Source organism: Tamandua tetradactyla, chromosome 2 (assembly GCF_023851605.1).
Source record: "Tamandua tetradactyla isolate mTamTet1 chromosome 2, mTamTet1.pri, whole genome shotgun sequence".
Taxonomy (NCBI): Eukaryota; Metazoa; Chordata; class Mammalia; order Pilosa; family Myrmecophagidae; genus Tamandua; species Tamandua tetradactyla.
Window position 1 is genome coordinate 75,896,432 of NC_135328.1, and position 17,563 is coordinate 75,913,994.

The following is a 17,563-nucleotide window of genomic DNA, read 5'->3' on the forward strand; positions in this document are numbered from 1 at the left end:
CTAGGATTTCCTTTTTCTTATCCAGCCTGCATGATAAACTCCTATCCATTCTTCAAGGTCCTACTCAAATGTTGCTTGTCTCCATAAATCTTTCTGCATTCTTTCCCCAGGTGGACCCTTTCCCTCACCAGTGCTTCCATACATTGCACTTGACGTAATTTTCGACACCGTGTTACTGTTATTCTTTCACATTATCCTTTTCCCACTGCCCTCTCTGGGGCAAGAAGCATGTTTTCATTGTATATGTATAAATATATATCCCTTAGCATCTAATACATAGTGGACACTCAAAAGCTTGCTAGAGTGAATAAAAACGTGAACATGTATGGCAAGAAGGGAAATATCTTGATTCAGATAAAATATGCCATCTTTTCATTCATTAAGTATAATTTGGGAAATACAGAAAAACAAAAAGGAAGAAATGAAATTTACTCATAACCCTATTCCCTTAGAGATAATCATTATCAGCAGATTAATATACATATTTCCAGTTAAATCATACTTTTAAAAGGAGCTCTGTTTTTTTTTTTTTTTTTTTTTTTTTATTTTTTTTTTAAAGGAAAGACAGAGAGAAGGAAGGAAGGATAGAAGGAAGGAAGGAAGGAAGAAAGGGAAACATCTTTAAACATTTTCTTGTTTTATTGTATTTTGTTTTTCCGTTTTTTGTTACATGGGCTGGGCCGGGAATCGAACCGAGGTCCTCCGGCATAGCAGGCAAGCACTTTGCCCGCTGAGCCACCGCGGCCCGCCCTGTTTTTTTTTTTTTAATAACCTACATGGCCTAACAGATTATCTAAATTCTTGACTTTGTTGTTTCTCTGTTAGCTCACAGAAAGAATAATCATCCTCTTTGTGGTCATTACCAGTCAAGAGGAAGTCCAAGAAAAATGTGTGGTGTGTGTTTTATTCATCTTTTGGAATCTATTGGATACGGTTAGGTAAGAAGTCAAAATAATCCTTAAAACAGAGCCAAATTGCTTTCCACAATGAAACCAGTAATAACTGCTTACATTTGCTTACTCTGAATGAGACAGAAAAACATAACCCCTTTTCAGATTATTTTATCTTGATATGGAAATTTATTTTTAGTGCTTTCCATAATGGGCATATCAAAGATAATGAAAACCTACAAGAGCAAATCAGTGCATTCAGGCTTCTAGCAGGCTTGGCATAACACCAATTTGGAATAAACCTCACAGCTGTTTGCTAATGAAAGGCATCCTTCATGATTGTTCTAGTACATGCTACTTTAATAAGCAAAGCAGGACTTTTATTATCTTATGCTCAGAATTTACAAAATTGGTTTCTGTGAATTCAAGACTATTTTAAATATAAGGCCTCAATTCTCCAGGAAAAATATGTTGCTACATATAATTTTGTATTCAATTCTAGTGAGTTGAAATGAATGGCTGAAGTCTTTTTGTGGACCATTGGGTCATCCTTGGACGTCAGGTTAGGAAAGGCTTATCTTCAGTTTCCTTCTGACTTGAAAACTGTGCAGTGAGATGAGCCTCGTCTTATCTCTATGGGCAGTGGTGTTTAACAGTTCCCGTTATTCAGTGGCTTACTTTCCAGCTTTCACAAGTGAGAACTGTCCCTCCCACTTAAAAGATGCAGATATGAATAAGTAACAAAAGAGCCCTAGTTTTTCAAGCGAAGGTTATGGAATTTTGGGATTTACTATATTGCCAATAACTTAACTGGATCAAAATAAGTGTAAATAATAGGTTGAGCCCTAGAGTGAATTGGATTTTTGTGTGTGTGAATTAAAGTCAGTATAATTCTTTGAATATATAACTTAGTTATTTCTCATCTTTAACTGTTAGTTTTGTAGACTTGGGGCAAACTTCATGGACTTCTGTAGCCGATGGCTTCCTGTTCAAGAGACATTGGATCTTATACTTTGGATTGTGGCTTTCTGATTAACTGTCTTTGGCTCTGCTTGACTCTTTCAGTCTTTATTCAGAGAAATTCAATAAGCCTATTAGAGACAAAACTGGTTTATGACATTATTTGAGCAAATTGAGAAAGGTAGCATGGTGCCATGGAGAGACTGTTAGGTGAGGAAGCAGAGGCCTGAGGATGACCCCCCCCACCCACTACTTACTGGTTTATGACCTCGGTAAATCACCTAATCTAAATCACATACCATAAAATTCATACTTTTAAAGTACACAATTCATGGTTTTTAGTGTATTCAGAGTTGTACAGTCACCACCACTATCTAATTTTAGTACATTTTCATCACCCCCAAAAGAAACCTCGTACCCATTAGCAGTCATTCCCCAGTCTGCCCCCCACCCTGCCACTCCTATTCTACCTTCTGTCTTTACGGATTTGCATATTCTGAACATTTCATACAATGGAATGATATAATATGTGACCTTTTCTGTTGGGCTTCTTTTACTTAGCAGTATGTTTCTAAGTCAACCACATGGTAGCTTGTATCAGTACTTATCCCTTTTTAAATGCTGAATAATATTCCATTTATAGGTATCCATGTTTTGTTGGACATTTGGGTTGTTTCCTCTTTTTGGTGATTGTGAATAATGCTGCTACAAACATCCTTGTACATGTTTTTCATGCACATATGTTTGATTTCTTTTGGGTATATGCCAAGGAGTTGGACTGTTGGACAACTAACCTTCTGAAACTCAATTTTTCCTCTGTAAAATGGGGGTAGGATTATCTTCCTAGCCTACCCTAGAATGTTTTTTAAAAAGTAAGGGACAAATGAGATAATGTAGTAAAAGGATTTTAAAGATCTGGTTAACAATACAGGATTAATTAACACTGAAAAAGGTGTAAATTGTGCTTTTCTGCTAGGTCAGCTAGCACACCCCTTTACCCTCAGTCTTGGAGTGAATATTCATATCTTCCTAATGAATCTACTTCACTATCTTAAGTCAGAATGCTCTCTTTAATATCTGAAAGTTAGTGCCATCCTTCTCCTCATTCACAAACTCTCCCCTTTCTTCCTGCATTTATAACCCTAGCCAACACTTCTGAATCCTTTCTTTTGCTTCTGGCTATCCCTCAGGTAGAGGGGAAGTTTCTCTTGATTTCTGAATCCTCTTTTTGACCCCAATCTCCACAATTGTCATATTTCCTGGTTTTACAGTTCTCTCTTTATGAACATGGTAATGGTGGGGAATCCCATTATCCAATATGGAAGTCCTTTTTTAGTTTTAGTAAAAGAGGGCATGAGGATGAAGGTATTTTTCCATGGATAGAAAACAGATTCACAGGATTTCAGGTACTTTAAGCCTTAGATATAAGTTGGTATTTCCTAAATGTTCCATCTTTAGATTTCTCCATTCCCTTGGATCTTTGTAAATGAGGCCTACCTGTTATTATCACTGCAGATCTCAGAAGTGGGGGGACCGATTCTGTGCTTATTGTAGTGTCCTGTGTGATGGCCTTCATTTATACTCTGTACACCAAAGACTTTCAATCTGAGAAATGTTTCCTAAGACCTCTGAACAGTCATCATCGATTTTGTCCCTTAAAGACAGAATTTCTAAGGAGGAAACTTTATGATTCCCTTTTTAGGAATTATAAAATGTCCAGCCAATTCTCATCTGGAAGGCAATTTGGGGTGAGACAACTAAGGCCACTGGGTAGCCTCAGAGCATTTGCTGTAATTTGGTAACAGCAGTTGGCCCATTTCTCATTTTGTAGGGTAAGATAAAACAGTACATTTCTGCAGTTACAAGAGAGAGAGAAGATACTCTAATTGCTACTTATAAAGTTGTCTCCACCCTCATACCAGGTTGTGCCATCTCAGATAAACTCTGCTATCAAGGAACTGCAGACTGCAGGGTGATACTCTGTACATTTGCAAACCTTATGCATTTGCAAAACAATGTTTTCTATTTCTTATATATGATGCCCCATGATGATGATGATGATGTCCTCACGATGGGTATTCAATTCAGCAAAAAATTCACTGAGCACTTAACCTGGAAGTTCTACAACTTTGGACTTTGTAGTACTGGAAATTTTCAAAAGGAAAAACAAACATCAAACGGATGTAGGTTTGCCAACATTTTATCAAGTAAGGCCATAAAAAAATTACTGCCATCTACTATTATCACCATTTCTTAAAAGAAACATTTTAATACTAAAATAAATAGAAAGGACATAATCTTAGAATGAAAATCAGGCCTTGTCTTAGTTTGCCAGAGCTGCTATCACAAATATCACAACTGTTTTGGCTTAAACAAAAAGCATTTACTGGCCTGTGATTCTGAGGCTAGAAGTCCAAAGTCAAGGCACTGATAAATTCCTGCTTTCTTCCTGAAGACTGGCATTCTAGCTTGCCATAATCCTTGGGATTCCTTGGCTTGCATATTTGCCTCCTGTCATATGGTGATCTCCTCGTATCCATTCTTCTGGTTTTCAACTGACTTCCAGCTTCTCCCAGAAGCTTTCTCTAACACCTGGCTCCCTCTTTCTTCTCTTTATAAGGCCTCCAGCAATATGGATTAAGACCCATGCTCATACAGTTGGGACACCTTAACTAAAAATAACATCTTCCAGAGATCTTATTTACACTGGGTTCCTACCCACGGCAATGCAGAACCAGAACATGTTTACTTGGGGTACATAATTAAATCTACCATGTAAAGCTTACCGCATGGTACTTCTTTTTTTTCCAGTTTCATTGCAGATAGGTGACAACCTTGTCAGAAACCCAAACCCTAGAACTGATAAAATGATCAGATTTTAGGAACCAGAGATTTAACCTATAGGTCTCAATTCCCTCATCTAAAAAAAGGAGGTTCAATAATCTTATCTCTCAGTTCCTTTCTATCTTCAGTACTTTATTATACTACCAGATGATTGTAAATTCCTTTGGATCGCCAAGGCTTAATTATTCTATGGTTACTGCTTGAGAGATGAGAATCTGGTAGAGGCAGATACAGCAGCCAGTAGTTGTTGTATCATTACCAGACCTTATGTGTCCCTAATTTCTAGTTAGTAGCCTTTATACCATATGCCATTACTAGCAATATGCAACCAGTTAAATGCAAATAGATAAGACTTTATGCATAAACATAATAATGACCTAAGTAATCCAGTATAAAACAAAACATTTTGGAAACTACATCATTATGCATTTTTGAAAAATCTTTGCTGGACATTCCTCTCAGAATCAAAACTACTGAAGTTATGTTTTAGGCTGCTCATGTCAGTGTCTTTGACAGATCAGGAAAAATTGTAAAGAAACAATAATTAAGCTCATTGTAAAAATACTAGAAGTGCTAACAGAACACTGATGCATTTGAGAGAACTGTGAACACAGATGGAATCTGAACTTCAAGTTCCTCCAGCATTATTAGTACTGCAGGTTAGTTTCACATTATGAAGAGTCCATGGGGAACCAAAGACTTATAGGCGTAGAAGAGATTTTTGTGTAATTGGAACTTAACATTTCCTGAAACGTGACACTAGGATTTGCCAAAGGTGAGGAGACAGACTTTCCTGACCAGCCAATTCAGGAGATCAGGAAGTTCATCATATTCAGGGCACACCACTTTCTTATAAGACACAAGGATTGTCAGAATTGTTTTGCCATAATGGGATTTTGTAAAAATGAATAATCTATTAAAAACCAGATTCCCACACTGAGGTGGGATTTTTAGTAGCCCTGGTTCTCACTAGTGAATTGAGCAAAGAAGGGGGAGACTGGAGGAAGGGAAATCAGTTAGGAGCTTGTGAAAGTAGTACAGGTTGAGATGTGATGCCTGAGCTCAGGGTGGGGCAGTGGATTTGCTTACGAATCACATCAAGAAGGGATAACTTTAAAAGCTACAATTTTAAAAGACAAGTAGCTTTTAAATATGTGACAAGACAGTTACCCACTCTTGTAATAAGAGAAAAAAAAACAAGATAACGTTAGGGTAGCATTTTTCATTTAGACTGGTAAAGGTCAAAAACTTTGATAACATGCTGTGTTGGTTATGCTTGCACGGTTAGTAGGAATATAAATTGTTACAAACTATTTTAAGGGGAAAATTTGAAATAGTTATCAAAAGTCTAAAAGCGTGTGCCAATATTACCCTGGTAATATTGATTACCAATATTACCCTGGTAATTCATCTTACAAGTATTAAGATTTAATCATACATGAGCACAAAGAAATATGTTCCAGGGGATTCACTGCTGCATTGTTTGCAAAAGCTTAATATTGGAAACAGTAAATGTTCAGCAGTGGGGATCAGCTTAAATGAATTGTAACGTAATTCCATATAGATTATTCCTTTTTAGTACTTACATAGCATGAGACAAATCTATATGTACTGCTGTGGAACAATCTTCTAAGATATATTAAACCAAGACAAAATGCAAAATAGCATTACTCGTATGCTTTATTTGTAATAAAAGGGATTGGGTGTGGATATCATCTGTATACACAGATACGCATATACATAAATATTTTGAAATAATTCTTAAGTAAGTGTTATTGGTCACTGCCTCCGAGGAGTAGAATTAGAGTCCTGAGTGAGAAGAGGAATTACTTTTTCTTTATCCATGTTTTCAAGACTTTTTGTTTTTGTTGTTGTTTTATCTGCCATGTTATGTCTTGCCTATTCCAGTGGTTCTCAAAGTGTGGTCCCTGGAATAGCAGCATCAGCATCACCTGGAATTTGTTGGAAATGCAAATTCTCAGGCTCTGCCTCAGGCCCACTGAAGCAGAAACTCAGTTTGGAGCCCAGGAATTTGTGCTTTAACAAGTCCCCTGGGTGAGTCTGATGTTTGCTTAAGTTTGAGAACCACTGACATAGTCAAAGATATAAAAAGATGTAGATTATTGCATGTATTACCACATCATAAAGGTAGGTTTAAAACTACACCCTGTAACTTACTCAGTTCCCAAGACCAGGTCTTTAATTGATCACATAAGATGGCACAACTTCATAAGCACAGGGATGCCAAATAAGAGAGAAAAAGAGTTTGGAAGTCATATTTTTATTTTAAAATTCATTTTCTGGATATATTTGCATGTCTTCAAACAAAACAAAACAAAAAAATAAAAGCTGCTTGCTGCACCAAATGGGCTTCTTAATGAAACTGAAGACCCTCACCAAGGAAACTTGTAATTTTCTGGGGGTAAGAGTGACTTTCTTGCTTGACTCACCTCTGTAATTCTCCATGTTCCACATCCTGAGACATGCCAGACTCACACTGTGCCCCCAGGATGTTATTGCTTCCCCTGCTTAGATTATAGAAACTAAAGAACATAATTTGCATACTTTCCAGTTTTATCCTTGTATTTAATTATGTGGGAATGTATTTTCTCTTGTTACTTTCCAGACTTTAGCAGCAAATGATCTTTATGCGCTCCTGTCTCCTTTCAGGTATACTTATAGCATGTTATCAGTCATAGGAATATCCTATGCAGTGCTGACATGGCTCAGTCAAACACTGTGGATGCCGATTTATCCTCTGTGTGTTCTTGCTGAAGGTAAGAAAACAGTGACTTGCTTTATTGCTTACTAATAAAAGCAACCTAGTTATAATGATTTACTAAATTTTGATGATTAAATTACTGTTTTTGCCAGTGTTCATCTCAGTGTATCTTTCCTGGCATATTTTTATCCATTAAAAGAAGCAAAGCTTCAAGAAGCAAAGTTAGAAGGGGGAGCAACTCTGCATTGTACACAAAATACTGAATGAGGAATGAGGATATCTGAGTCCTGGCCCTTAACAACTAGCTGGGTTTTGGCTAAATAATTTGACCTCTTTGAGTCCATTTCCTCACCAAAAAGCTGTTTAACATTTTAGTCACTCTGATTTTTACTTTTAGTGCATAGACATTCAGTGCCCTCTAGCTGGAATCCCCTTTCTTCTTATCATCTACCATGCTTCCATGTATCCTACCCTCTGCCAGAGACTAACTCTACTGTTAGTCATCACTTTCTCAGGGAAGCATTCACTGACATCCTCAACTAAGTCAATTCCCCGTAGTACAACATCATGAATATCTCTTTATAGGACCTGTCTCAGTTGTAATTTGACATTTGTGTGATTCTTTGATTAATGTCCATTTCACTAACTAGCTTGAATGCTCCAAGAGAGTATGGATTATCTTTGTCTATTTCTTTGCTTCTCCCTTTTTTTTCTTATGCATTGTTTGCATGCCCCATACCCAATGAATTCATTCCTGAATAGAATATGAAGTAGTCTAATTATATAGTCTAAATGTAAATTTAAAACTTAAAATCAAAGAACTAAAAAAAATCAGTTTGCAAATAGCTTGAAGATATCTGGGGAATATATGCTTCCTTCTGTAATGGTTTTGGCAAACTGGCAGGGAGGTTTATGAAATAGACATTAAAGTTTTGAAAACTGAAGGCATAAAGAAATTAAGAAAGCATGTTAAGGTAACTAAGAGAAAACAGAAGGAAACAGATTTAACATAAAATGATGGAGATGTTGCCAATAATTGTAAAGTATTTAAAGACCAGTATATAAAATATAACCACATGTTTTCTATCTACTGATGACCAGAGAAAAGGAGTTTAAATTAAAGTAAATCACATTATATGAAGGAATTTTTTAATTTACCTTCTTTTCAAAAGGAAGTATTATTAAATTTAGGAATAGACTATGCCAAGAGATTTTAGAGAATAATCTTCTTGAAAACCATAAGAAAAACCTGATTTCCCATTTCTTTGAGAATGAAATCCCTTACTCAATGAAGTATTTATTAAGTACATTCCTTTGCTGTATTATATGGAAAGTACCATAAAAACTATATAAAGGAATGAGGCAGAAAGAGGACTGATCTCTTCATAAAAATAAGGGATGAATAAATGTATAGAGGACTTTTCCTTTGTTATTCAGTCAATCCTTCTATTTTCTAGGAAGACCATGCTCCTATATGAATGCCATATTATCCATATCCTTTTTCTAAAATTAGATTCATAAGCTTATTTATGCAGTTAAAAATTAAGATATCTGCAGATAAATCTGGAAGCATATATGACAAAATGTCAATTCTGGATGGTGGAATATGGGTGACTAATTTTATATATTTCAAAGGTCCCCAAGTATAAAAATATGCTAAGAAAACTGACTCAACTTTTGATAACTCTAATTTTATTTTAATAATTATAATTTCTAATCTTATAAATGTAGGACAAGAACTAAGTTCATATAAATTAACCAAATCAACAAATTACACTGATAAAATGCTACAGACATAGGTGCATCCCATGGAAACTTAAGATGGCATGTTTTGGTGTCACTTTTGAATATGGTGTTGAGTCCACTAGTACCCCAGTGCTGTCTGGCTCTGACAGCGATGGGCACCAGGCTAGAGTGGCAGGAAAACAGGAGGTAATGAGTGACTCCCACTTATTAGTTTTACTAATAAAAAACATTACTCCTCACACTCATTACCTCCTCACTCATTATCTCCTCCTTGCTCACAGTGAACTTCACTTTAAAACATGTTTACCCTAATAACATTTTACTTAATCACAGTATATTATCATATCATTCTGTGAAATGTTACCACAAATCTATTTAGGAGATAAAATTTCATAGAACCTCTATCTCTTTTATCTGACACCAGATTCCTCTTGCAAAATAATTTAGGCCAGCATTTCTCATAATGTTCCTCAGTTTTTATTAGGTACTTACTAGGGGGTTGTGAAGAAAGAGATATTCTGAGGTTCATTAAACAGAGGAAATGTTGGATGAAACCCGTTTCTTTGTAGCACAACTTCTTAGAATCTCTTCTATGCTAATATGATGTGAAACTCCAAGAGGAAAATACCACATGCAGTCTTTCTTTCCTAAATTTGTCTCTTACTTTTATTTATAGCTAAGGGGACAGGTTTTTTTTGAGATGCCATTTTAAGAAACACTGTAAGCTACTTCTCTGTAGGTATAATTAAGTATGAGAAGGACAAGAATTCAGCAAGTCACATTAACTGCTTTGTCAACTTAATCATTCAGCAAATTTCTATATTAAACTCTAGCTTTAGCTAAAGGAGTGAGCAATCACAGCATTGCCATTACCAAATTCAAAATATCCTTCAGTTATAGAGACTCTTGTGCATATCCCTGTGACAAGTTAAGGAGGGAAACCTTAATGATTCTTTTTTTTTTTTTAATAGCATTTGCCATCTATCAGTCACTGCCTTATTTTGAATCATTTGGCACTTACTCCACCAAGCTACCTTTTGACTTATCTATTTATTTTCCGTATGTGCTGGAACTATATCTCATGATGCTTTTTATAGGTAAGTATTTTTTTCTTTTGTTTAGTTTATATTTTTCCTGTGTCTTTAAGTGTGTGCTGCCACCTACCTTTACAGATGTCTGTGAACATGAGAGAAACCAAAGAGGAAGCTTGACATCACTAAAGTACTTGGAAATTTTTTTTTTTTTTTTGCGTGGGCAGGCACCAGGAATTGAACCTGGGTCTCCAGCATGGCAGGTGAGAACTCCGCCTGCTGAGCTACCGTGGCCCACCCTATAATGCCTTTTTGTAGGGCACCATGAGATACAATATTTTACTGTATGGACTATGGTATTTCTGCTAGTATTACTAGCAGAAAATATAACTGCATTATGTATGAGATACAGAGATTATGGTCACAGGCACAGGTATCTACAAACAAAATCTAGATATCAAAAAATATGTTTGGGGGGGCAATGGAGGCCCAGTGGCAGAGTTCTCGCCTGCCATGCTGGACATCTGCGTTCATTTCCCAGTGCCTGCCCATGTAAAAAAAAAAAAAAAGAAATGCATGCTTGGGGGTTTCTTTTTTTCCCCATTTTATGTCTATTTTGTTTCTTGTTTATTTGGTTTTATGTGCTAGTACTTCCTAGCAGGCAAATGGGAGCAGGTGCTAAAAGCACAAGAAAAAAATTATAGAACAAAACTTACAATTGAGAAAATTTGATCAATTAACTTAATTTTATCCTAGGGAATTAGGAAAACACATCCATCATTTAATTTTAGTTCCTTAGTCTAACCCTCACAGATTCCCAAGATGATGATTATCTCCAGAAGGTAATGTATATGAGATATATAAGAACACCTGTAGAGAGAAGACAAATGTTAACTTGAGAGGGGTAAAGAGAGCTATCCCAAAGAAAGGGGGAAAAATTCTTTGGATTGAAAAAAAAAAGTGGGATAGAGGAGCTTGCTTTGCTTCCTCATCTGCACACAACCTGCAGACACTTCTGTTTCTGTAAGTGTTCTGTCTGAGGGTTACCCTTGGTGGCTTTTCTTTGGAATCCAGGCAGCGATTTGACTAGTTTTATTTTTTATTGTGGTAAAATACATCTGACTATATTTTGAAACTATGGTTCTTTCCATACAATAGGTATGTTTTTTACCTACAGTCATCTTTACTCAGAAAGAAGAGACATCCTGGAAGTCTTTCCCATTAAAAAGAAGAAAATATGAAGCGCAGAATTCTGATGTTGAATAAAAAAGACAGGCTTGCAGATTCAGCTGCAATAAACACAACACAAAGTATTCTCGTGGAAAAATACCGAGGATTTGATAAACTGTTACATGAAATAAATGCATACCCCTCAAAAACTCTAGACACATCACAGCAGTCTTGGCTTCTCATACACTGTATTTTCAAAACATATACCTTGCACCACTTGCTTCAACAAAGCTGTGGATTTTATACAATTTACATTCACAATTTTGTGAAGCCTGCTTGTCTTCCTGTTAGGTTAATATAAAATAGGAGAAAAACTGGAGTAGATTCAATTAAATTGGGAAACCAAAGTTGATATCCTAAATTACATTTATTTACATTTATTCCTATTCTCTTCTGAGTTTTCTGTAGGGAAAGAGGAGCAATATGCCCTACGGTTTTCTAGGATAACTTTTTTTTTTTTGGCTTGGGCAGGCTCTGGGAATCGAACCCAGGTCTCTGGCATGGCAGGCAAGAACTCGGCCACTGTGCCACCGTTGCCCTAGGAGAACTTTTTTTTCCCTAGGATAACTTTTGATAGACAAATTTCACTGAGTTAATAATTCAACTCCTACCTTAAACATTAAACACATTTAGAAAATTAAACATTTTTCCAAATCTTAAAAGAGTATTTATTTACATTGCATAAGCTTTGATGCCTTAAAAGAGGACTCTGATGAAAACAGATTACCCCTTTGGGAAATACACATATAATACCCCATTATCTTTCTTTTCTAAAATCACAGCTATGAGATAAAATATATTAAAATATAGTAAATCATATAAAAGAGGCAGGGAAATTAATAACTAGTGATGTTCCATATTATTCATTACTGAGTTATTATTGCCAATTACTAACCAAAGTCATTAGTTCTAATTTTGAAAAATGCTCCTCTCTTTTGAGATCTAAATATCTTAATACTTGACTAATAGAATAATTCCTTTACCACTATTGTATCACTCACTGTTTTGGAAAGAAATATTAGAGATCATACCCAGTAACTATATAAAAAAGTTATTAAATATATTGCCACATAAAAACTAAATAAAAATCTAATTTAAAAAAATGGGTAATCTTATTTCCATTAAATAAAACATTTGAAAAGGAACAACTGAGTATTAATAAAGATACTTGATAGTTCTATAAATTCAAGGTTATATTTGGAACTTTGAAATGGAAAAAGTACTAAATAAAATTACTCTTTTAAATAGCTAATTTTATTTTGCTTTTAAAGTTGCTTATTTTATTTCTAAATTTAAGAATATATATATTACTAAAAGTTTCAGTATGCAAAGAAAATAGAATGCCTTTGAAAATTTTAGGTGACAGTCTAGCTTTCTGCCAATAAAAATGGTACATATATTGCTAAATTATTTATCTAGCATAACTAAAATGAAGAGAGATAATTAAAGAAACTATATCATTATTGGGCCATTTTAAGAAATTAAAATTTCATTATTAAATAATACTTTAATTTTTTAAGTCAGATTATCCTCACAACCTTTCTTCTTCTTAGGATAGATGAAAGAGGGAACACAAGTGAATTTATAATTACTGTTAACTTTGAAGTAGTGATGATGGTTGACAATAATTTGAGATATTTGCAACAACTGTAATATAAGAATATCTGACTTCTATTGGTAACAAAGTCATAGGTCATTAATACTTCTGTGGTTGGTTGTCTAGATTCATTATTGAAAAAAATACTAAATTTTATTAGAGGTTAGTGAAAATAAAGATGTGATTTTTTTTCCCATTCAAGTTCACATTCCCCAGTTAAGAAATCCAGGTATAATGAAGTCGAAATAGTAAATATCTAGTTAATTGGATATAACCCAGATTCCAAAATTGATTTCTTTGGCTATCTGTACGGCCATCAATTCTCCATTACATTTTGTATACTGTAGACAAGGCTTAGTTTCTCAAATTTAATTACTATAGATGAAATAGGAACCACTAGATATTTTGGAAGCATAAGACGTAACTTTCTAAATGATCTCAGTTTAGAGTTTCAAATGCCAAGTTACATTGCCTGAGGTTTCAAAACTCAAGCTAAAGAACAGGAATCAACATCACTGGTGCCTCGATGCTGAGGGGAAAACAAAGTTAAAAATGCACTGCATCACAACTGCTTTGGAGAATTTATTTCATCATTCAGCAAAAGTCTACCTAAATTCTATAAGTAATATCAGTGCCCCTGGACTTTTTCTTTATCAAAGCAGTAGAATTAAAAGCATTGATTAACACTTCTTCCAAATATATAAATATAAAATAAATGGGTTTTATTTTATTCCAAAATGCTTTTCAAGAAACTCTTATCATGGGCTTAGGCTTTGGCTCAACAAACACGTTATCCTTAGGAGAATGAGTGCCTACACTCATCCAGAAACACTCTGTGTTGACAATATGCCAGACACCATACACAAATTTATTAATAGAGAATGTGATACATCACACTGAAATCTAGAAGAGAAGTTAATGTTTCTTTTAATTATCCCTTATTCTACTCCTTGAGTAAGTTATCACATATAAAAACCCTTATTTCTTTCAGAAGTTGAAGTAGATAAACAAATATTAGTATCCAAAATGTTTCTCTGGAGAAAGAACCTTATATATGTTTATGTATAGAGAAAAATACATCTACATCTTATTATGCCCAAGTATAAAAGTGATTTAAAATTAAAATGTGTTAAAAAGTATTCCCACCCTCCTCAACATCTTCCTCTCATTTATTCATTTATGTAAACATTATCATGTTTTATTTCTTCTTCTGGGTCCAAATGATATGTTAATTTTGATATGGCACTTTCGTACAGGGCAGTTTTTCAGATTATATTCCAGGGGCAGGCGCCACAGACTCCATTAAAGATCTATTGCTTCTGAAGCCCTAGGAAAGAGCTCAGAAACCTACCTTTTTTCTAATTAGAGAAAGTGTGAGTTTACAAAACAACCATGCATAAAATACAGGATTCCTACACACTACCCCACCACCAACACCTTGCATTGGTTTGGAACATTTGATTATAGCTTTAATTAATTGTACTTTTTTTTTTCTAGCACTAGTTACCTTTGCTACAAATGATGAAAAATGATTAAAATAATTCTTTCTAGCTTCCATTATTTATATTAGGTATATTTTCCCCCATGAACCACTCTATTATTACCATCCTGTACTGGTAGAATACATTTGTTATAACCCATGAAAGACATCCTTATACTCGTACTGTTAACTATAGTCCACTGTTTACAATACAGTTCACTGTGCTGTACAGTCCTACATTTTATCTTTCAATTTTTATTCTAGTAATATACACATTCTAAAGTTTCCTCTTTTAACCACTTTCACCTATATAGTTTCAGTGCTGTTGATTACTCACAATAATGTGCTACTAACACCACTAGCTATTTTCAAACCTTTACCTGATCAGCCAAAACAGAAATTCTGTACAAGTTAAACATCAAACTTCCCATTCTCTAACCCCGATCTACTGCCTTATATTCTACTTATATTCTAGATTCTAACTTTATGAGCTTGCTTAGTTTATAACAGAGCTGGAGCACATGATATTTGTCCTTTTGCATCTGGCTTATGTGCTCAAGGTTCATTCATGTTGCATGTATCAGGATTTCATTCCTTCTTACAGCTGAATAATAATACCACATTTTATCTATTCATTGGTTGATGGATACCTGGGTTGCTTCCATCTTTTGGCAGTTGTGAACAATGTCACTATGAACATTGGTGTGCAAATGTCTGCTTGAATCCCTGCTTTCAGTTCTTCTTGGTATATGCATAGAAGCGGGATTGCTGGATCATATAGCAATGCTATACTTAGCTTCCTGAGGAAATGCCAAATTGTCTTCCACAGCGGCTGCACCGTTTTATGTTCCCAGCAGAAACGAATGACTGTTCCTATTCCTCCACATCCTCTCTAACACTTGTGGGTCTTCTGTCTTTTTTAATAATGGCCATTCTAGTAGATGGAAAATATCATCTCATTGTGGTTTTGATTTGCATTTCCCTAATAGTGATGTTGAGCATCTTCTCATGTGCTTTTTAGCTACTTATATTTCCTCTTTGGAAAATGTCTATTCAAATCTTCTGCCCATTTTTAAGTTCAGTTATCTTTTTATTGTTAACTTGTAGAATTTCTTTATATATTCTGAATATTAAACCCTTATCAGATAGATGGTTTCCAAATACTTTCTCTCATTGAGTAAGGTGCCTTTTTACTTTCTTCACAGAGTCCTCTGAAGCACAAAAGTGTTTAATTTTGACGAGGTCATTTACTTTTTCTTTAATTGCTTGTGCTCTGGGTGTAGGAAATCTGCATTTTGATATGCTCCTCCAATAAATCTCATGCTCACTAAACTATTAGAACTACTGCTTTTGAGTATGAAATATTTCAGCTTTAGATAGGAAAATAAAACTACTCATATATAAGCCATCAGTTCTTTATTTTTAGAAATGAGATGATGAATTCATTTTCTTCTTATGCTTAAATAGTAGTTTTTAACATGCCAAATGAGGATTAACTAGCCTAATTTTGCTATGGATAACTAAGGTTTTACATCTCATCTAAAAAACAAAGATTATAACTCTACATTAAAGCCAATGGAAAAAACGTGCCTTAATTCATCAGATAAATGTAGGTGCCTCCTGTGTACTCTGTGGTGTTCAGGTGAACCATGGGATCTTGGGAGAGAGAATATGGTATAGAGAGGTAAGAGCAGTGGGTTTGATTTAAGATCTAGCTCCTATATTTACTGAGTTCCAGTTTCCTTAACTGCTTAAGGTTGTTCTGAGAATATATGAGGTATGACAAACTAAACCTCTATAAATGATAAAGGGCTAGACAGAAGTGGAGATTGATAAAATGCTGCCTGGATGCTTCCCTTTATTAGATGATGGCCTACTAATTTATACATTATCTGAATGTAAGCTCCACAAGGACAGGAATATTATGTTTTATTCACTTTTACACTAGAACCTTGTATGGTATCATGTAGTAGACAATCATAACTGTTTTAAATGAATGAATAGTAACTCTGACTTTATGGATCACTACCAATCTATCCACAAGAAAAACCTACCAAATTAATTAGATTAAATTTATATTTGATTAATCTCAAAGGACACCTCATGCTCAGATGACAGTTTTTTTTTTAACTTAGATAACTATCTCTTCCTAATATGCTAGTTGCTCCTAGAATGTTTTAATTATTAAGAACAGATTCTTAATTAAGAAATATCCATTATCTTCCCAAGTCCCCACATACATGTTAACAAGGCTGTGTTCAAGCATCAGTTACCATTTATTTTCTGTAAAACATGCAAAAGTAATAGCATTTCTATAATATTTTAGAATTTATAAAGAATGTTTTTGTATCATTTCTATAATATTTTAGAATTTATAAAGAATGTTTTTGTATTCTCTATTTTAACCCTCACAACTATCTTGGGAGGTAGGTTATTATCTAAAAAATAAAACTAAAGCTCAAAGAGTTATCATTGTCATTTCTATTCAGTTTATATTTAATAATTTAGGTGGAAATTATTTCACATTTCCTATGTTTGAATTCAGATGAGCTGAGTTCTAGTTTAAAAACTTTTGTAGTATTTAATGAAGATTAACATATTATATACATACTTTCAATGTCATAAATACTGTTACTGTATGTATCACACATTCAAAAAGATGAGATTTTAAGAGTTCTCAGGATCAGAATAAAGTATTTCCCACCAAAAAAATATGAAAGGTTATTACCTCATCCCGGACCCTGTGTTTGTGATACACACTTATACACAAGGATGATCTTGTAAGGTGTCTTTCTACAAGAGTGATAAAGGTTATGATTTGTTCCAACCACATTCTGTCCCCCTATGATGTTCCACTAGAAATTCCCATTGCTATGAACAGGCTGGTTGGGATCAGAGATAGAAACTGATGAAAAAGGGCTCTAACCTACAACTCGGGCTTTAATGAAGGCTCCATCCTCTTTAACCAAATAATCTAATCTCTTTTCTAAAACAGCAATTTACTAAATGTTTGCCAAAAATCTAAAATTGTTGCTTACTCTCAAAATGACTAAGCTACTTCCA

General features: G+C 34.6%; 1 protein-coding gene across 2 annotated transcripts in view; it reads left to right on the top strand.

The window, feature by feature from the left end:
* The window catches only part of HACD4 (3-hydroxyacyl-CoA dehydratase 4), a 34,452-nt gene extending 17,487 nt beyond the window's left edge, over positions 1-16,965 (top strand). For both annotated transcript variants that reach the window (XM_077148040.1, XM_077148041.1), the window contains exons 4-7: positions 826-938; positions 7,365-7,471; positions 10,134-10,259; positions 11,352-16,965. In XM_077148040.1, coding sequence (XP_077004155.1) covers positions 826-938; positions 7,365-7,471; positions 10,134-10,259; positions 11,352-11,434 — 429 coding nt within the window. In that variant the 3' untranslated portion in view covers positions 11,435-16,965. The remainder of the gene's footprint in view (positions 1-825; positions 939-7,364; positions 7,472-10,133; positions 10,260-11,351) is intronic.
* Positions 16,966-17,563: the final 598 nt, after the last annotated feature.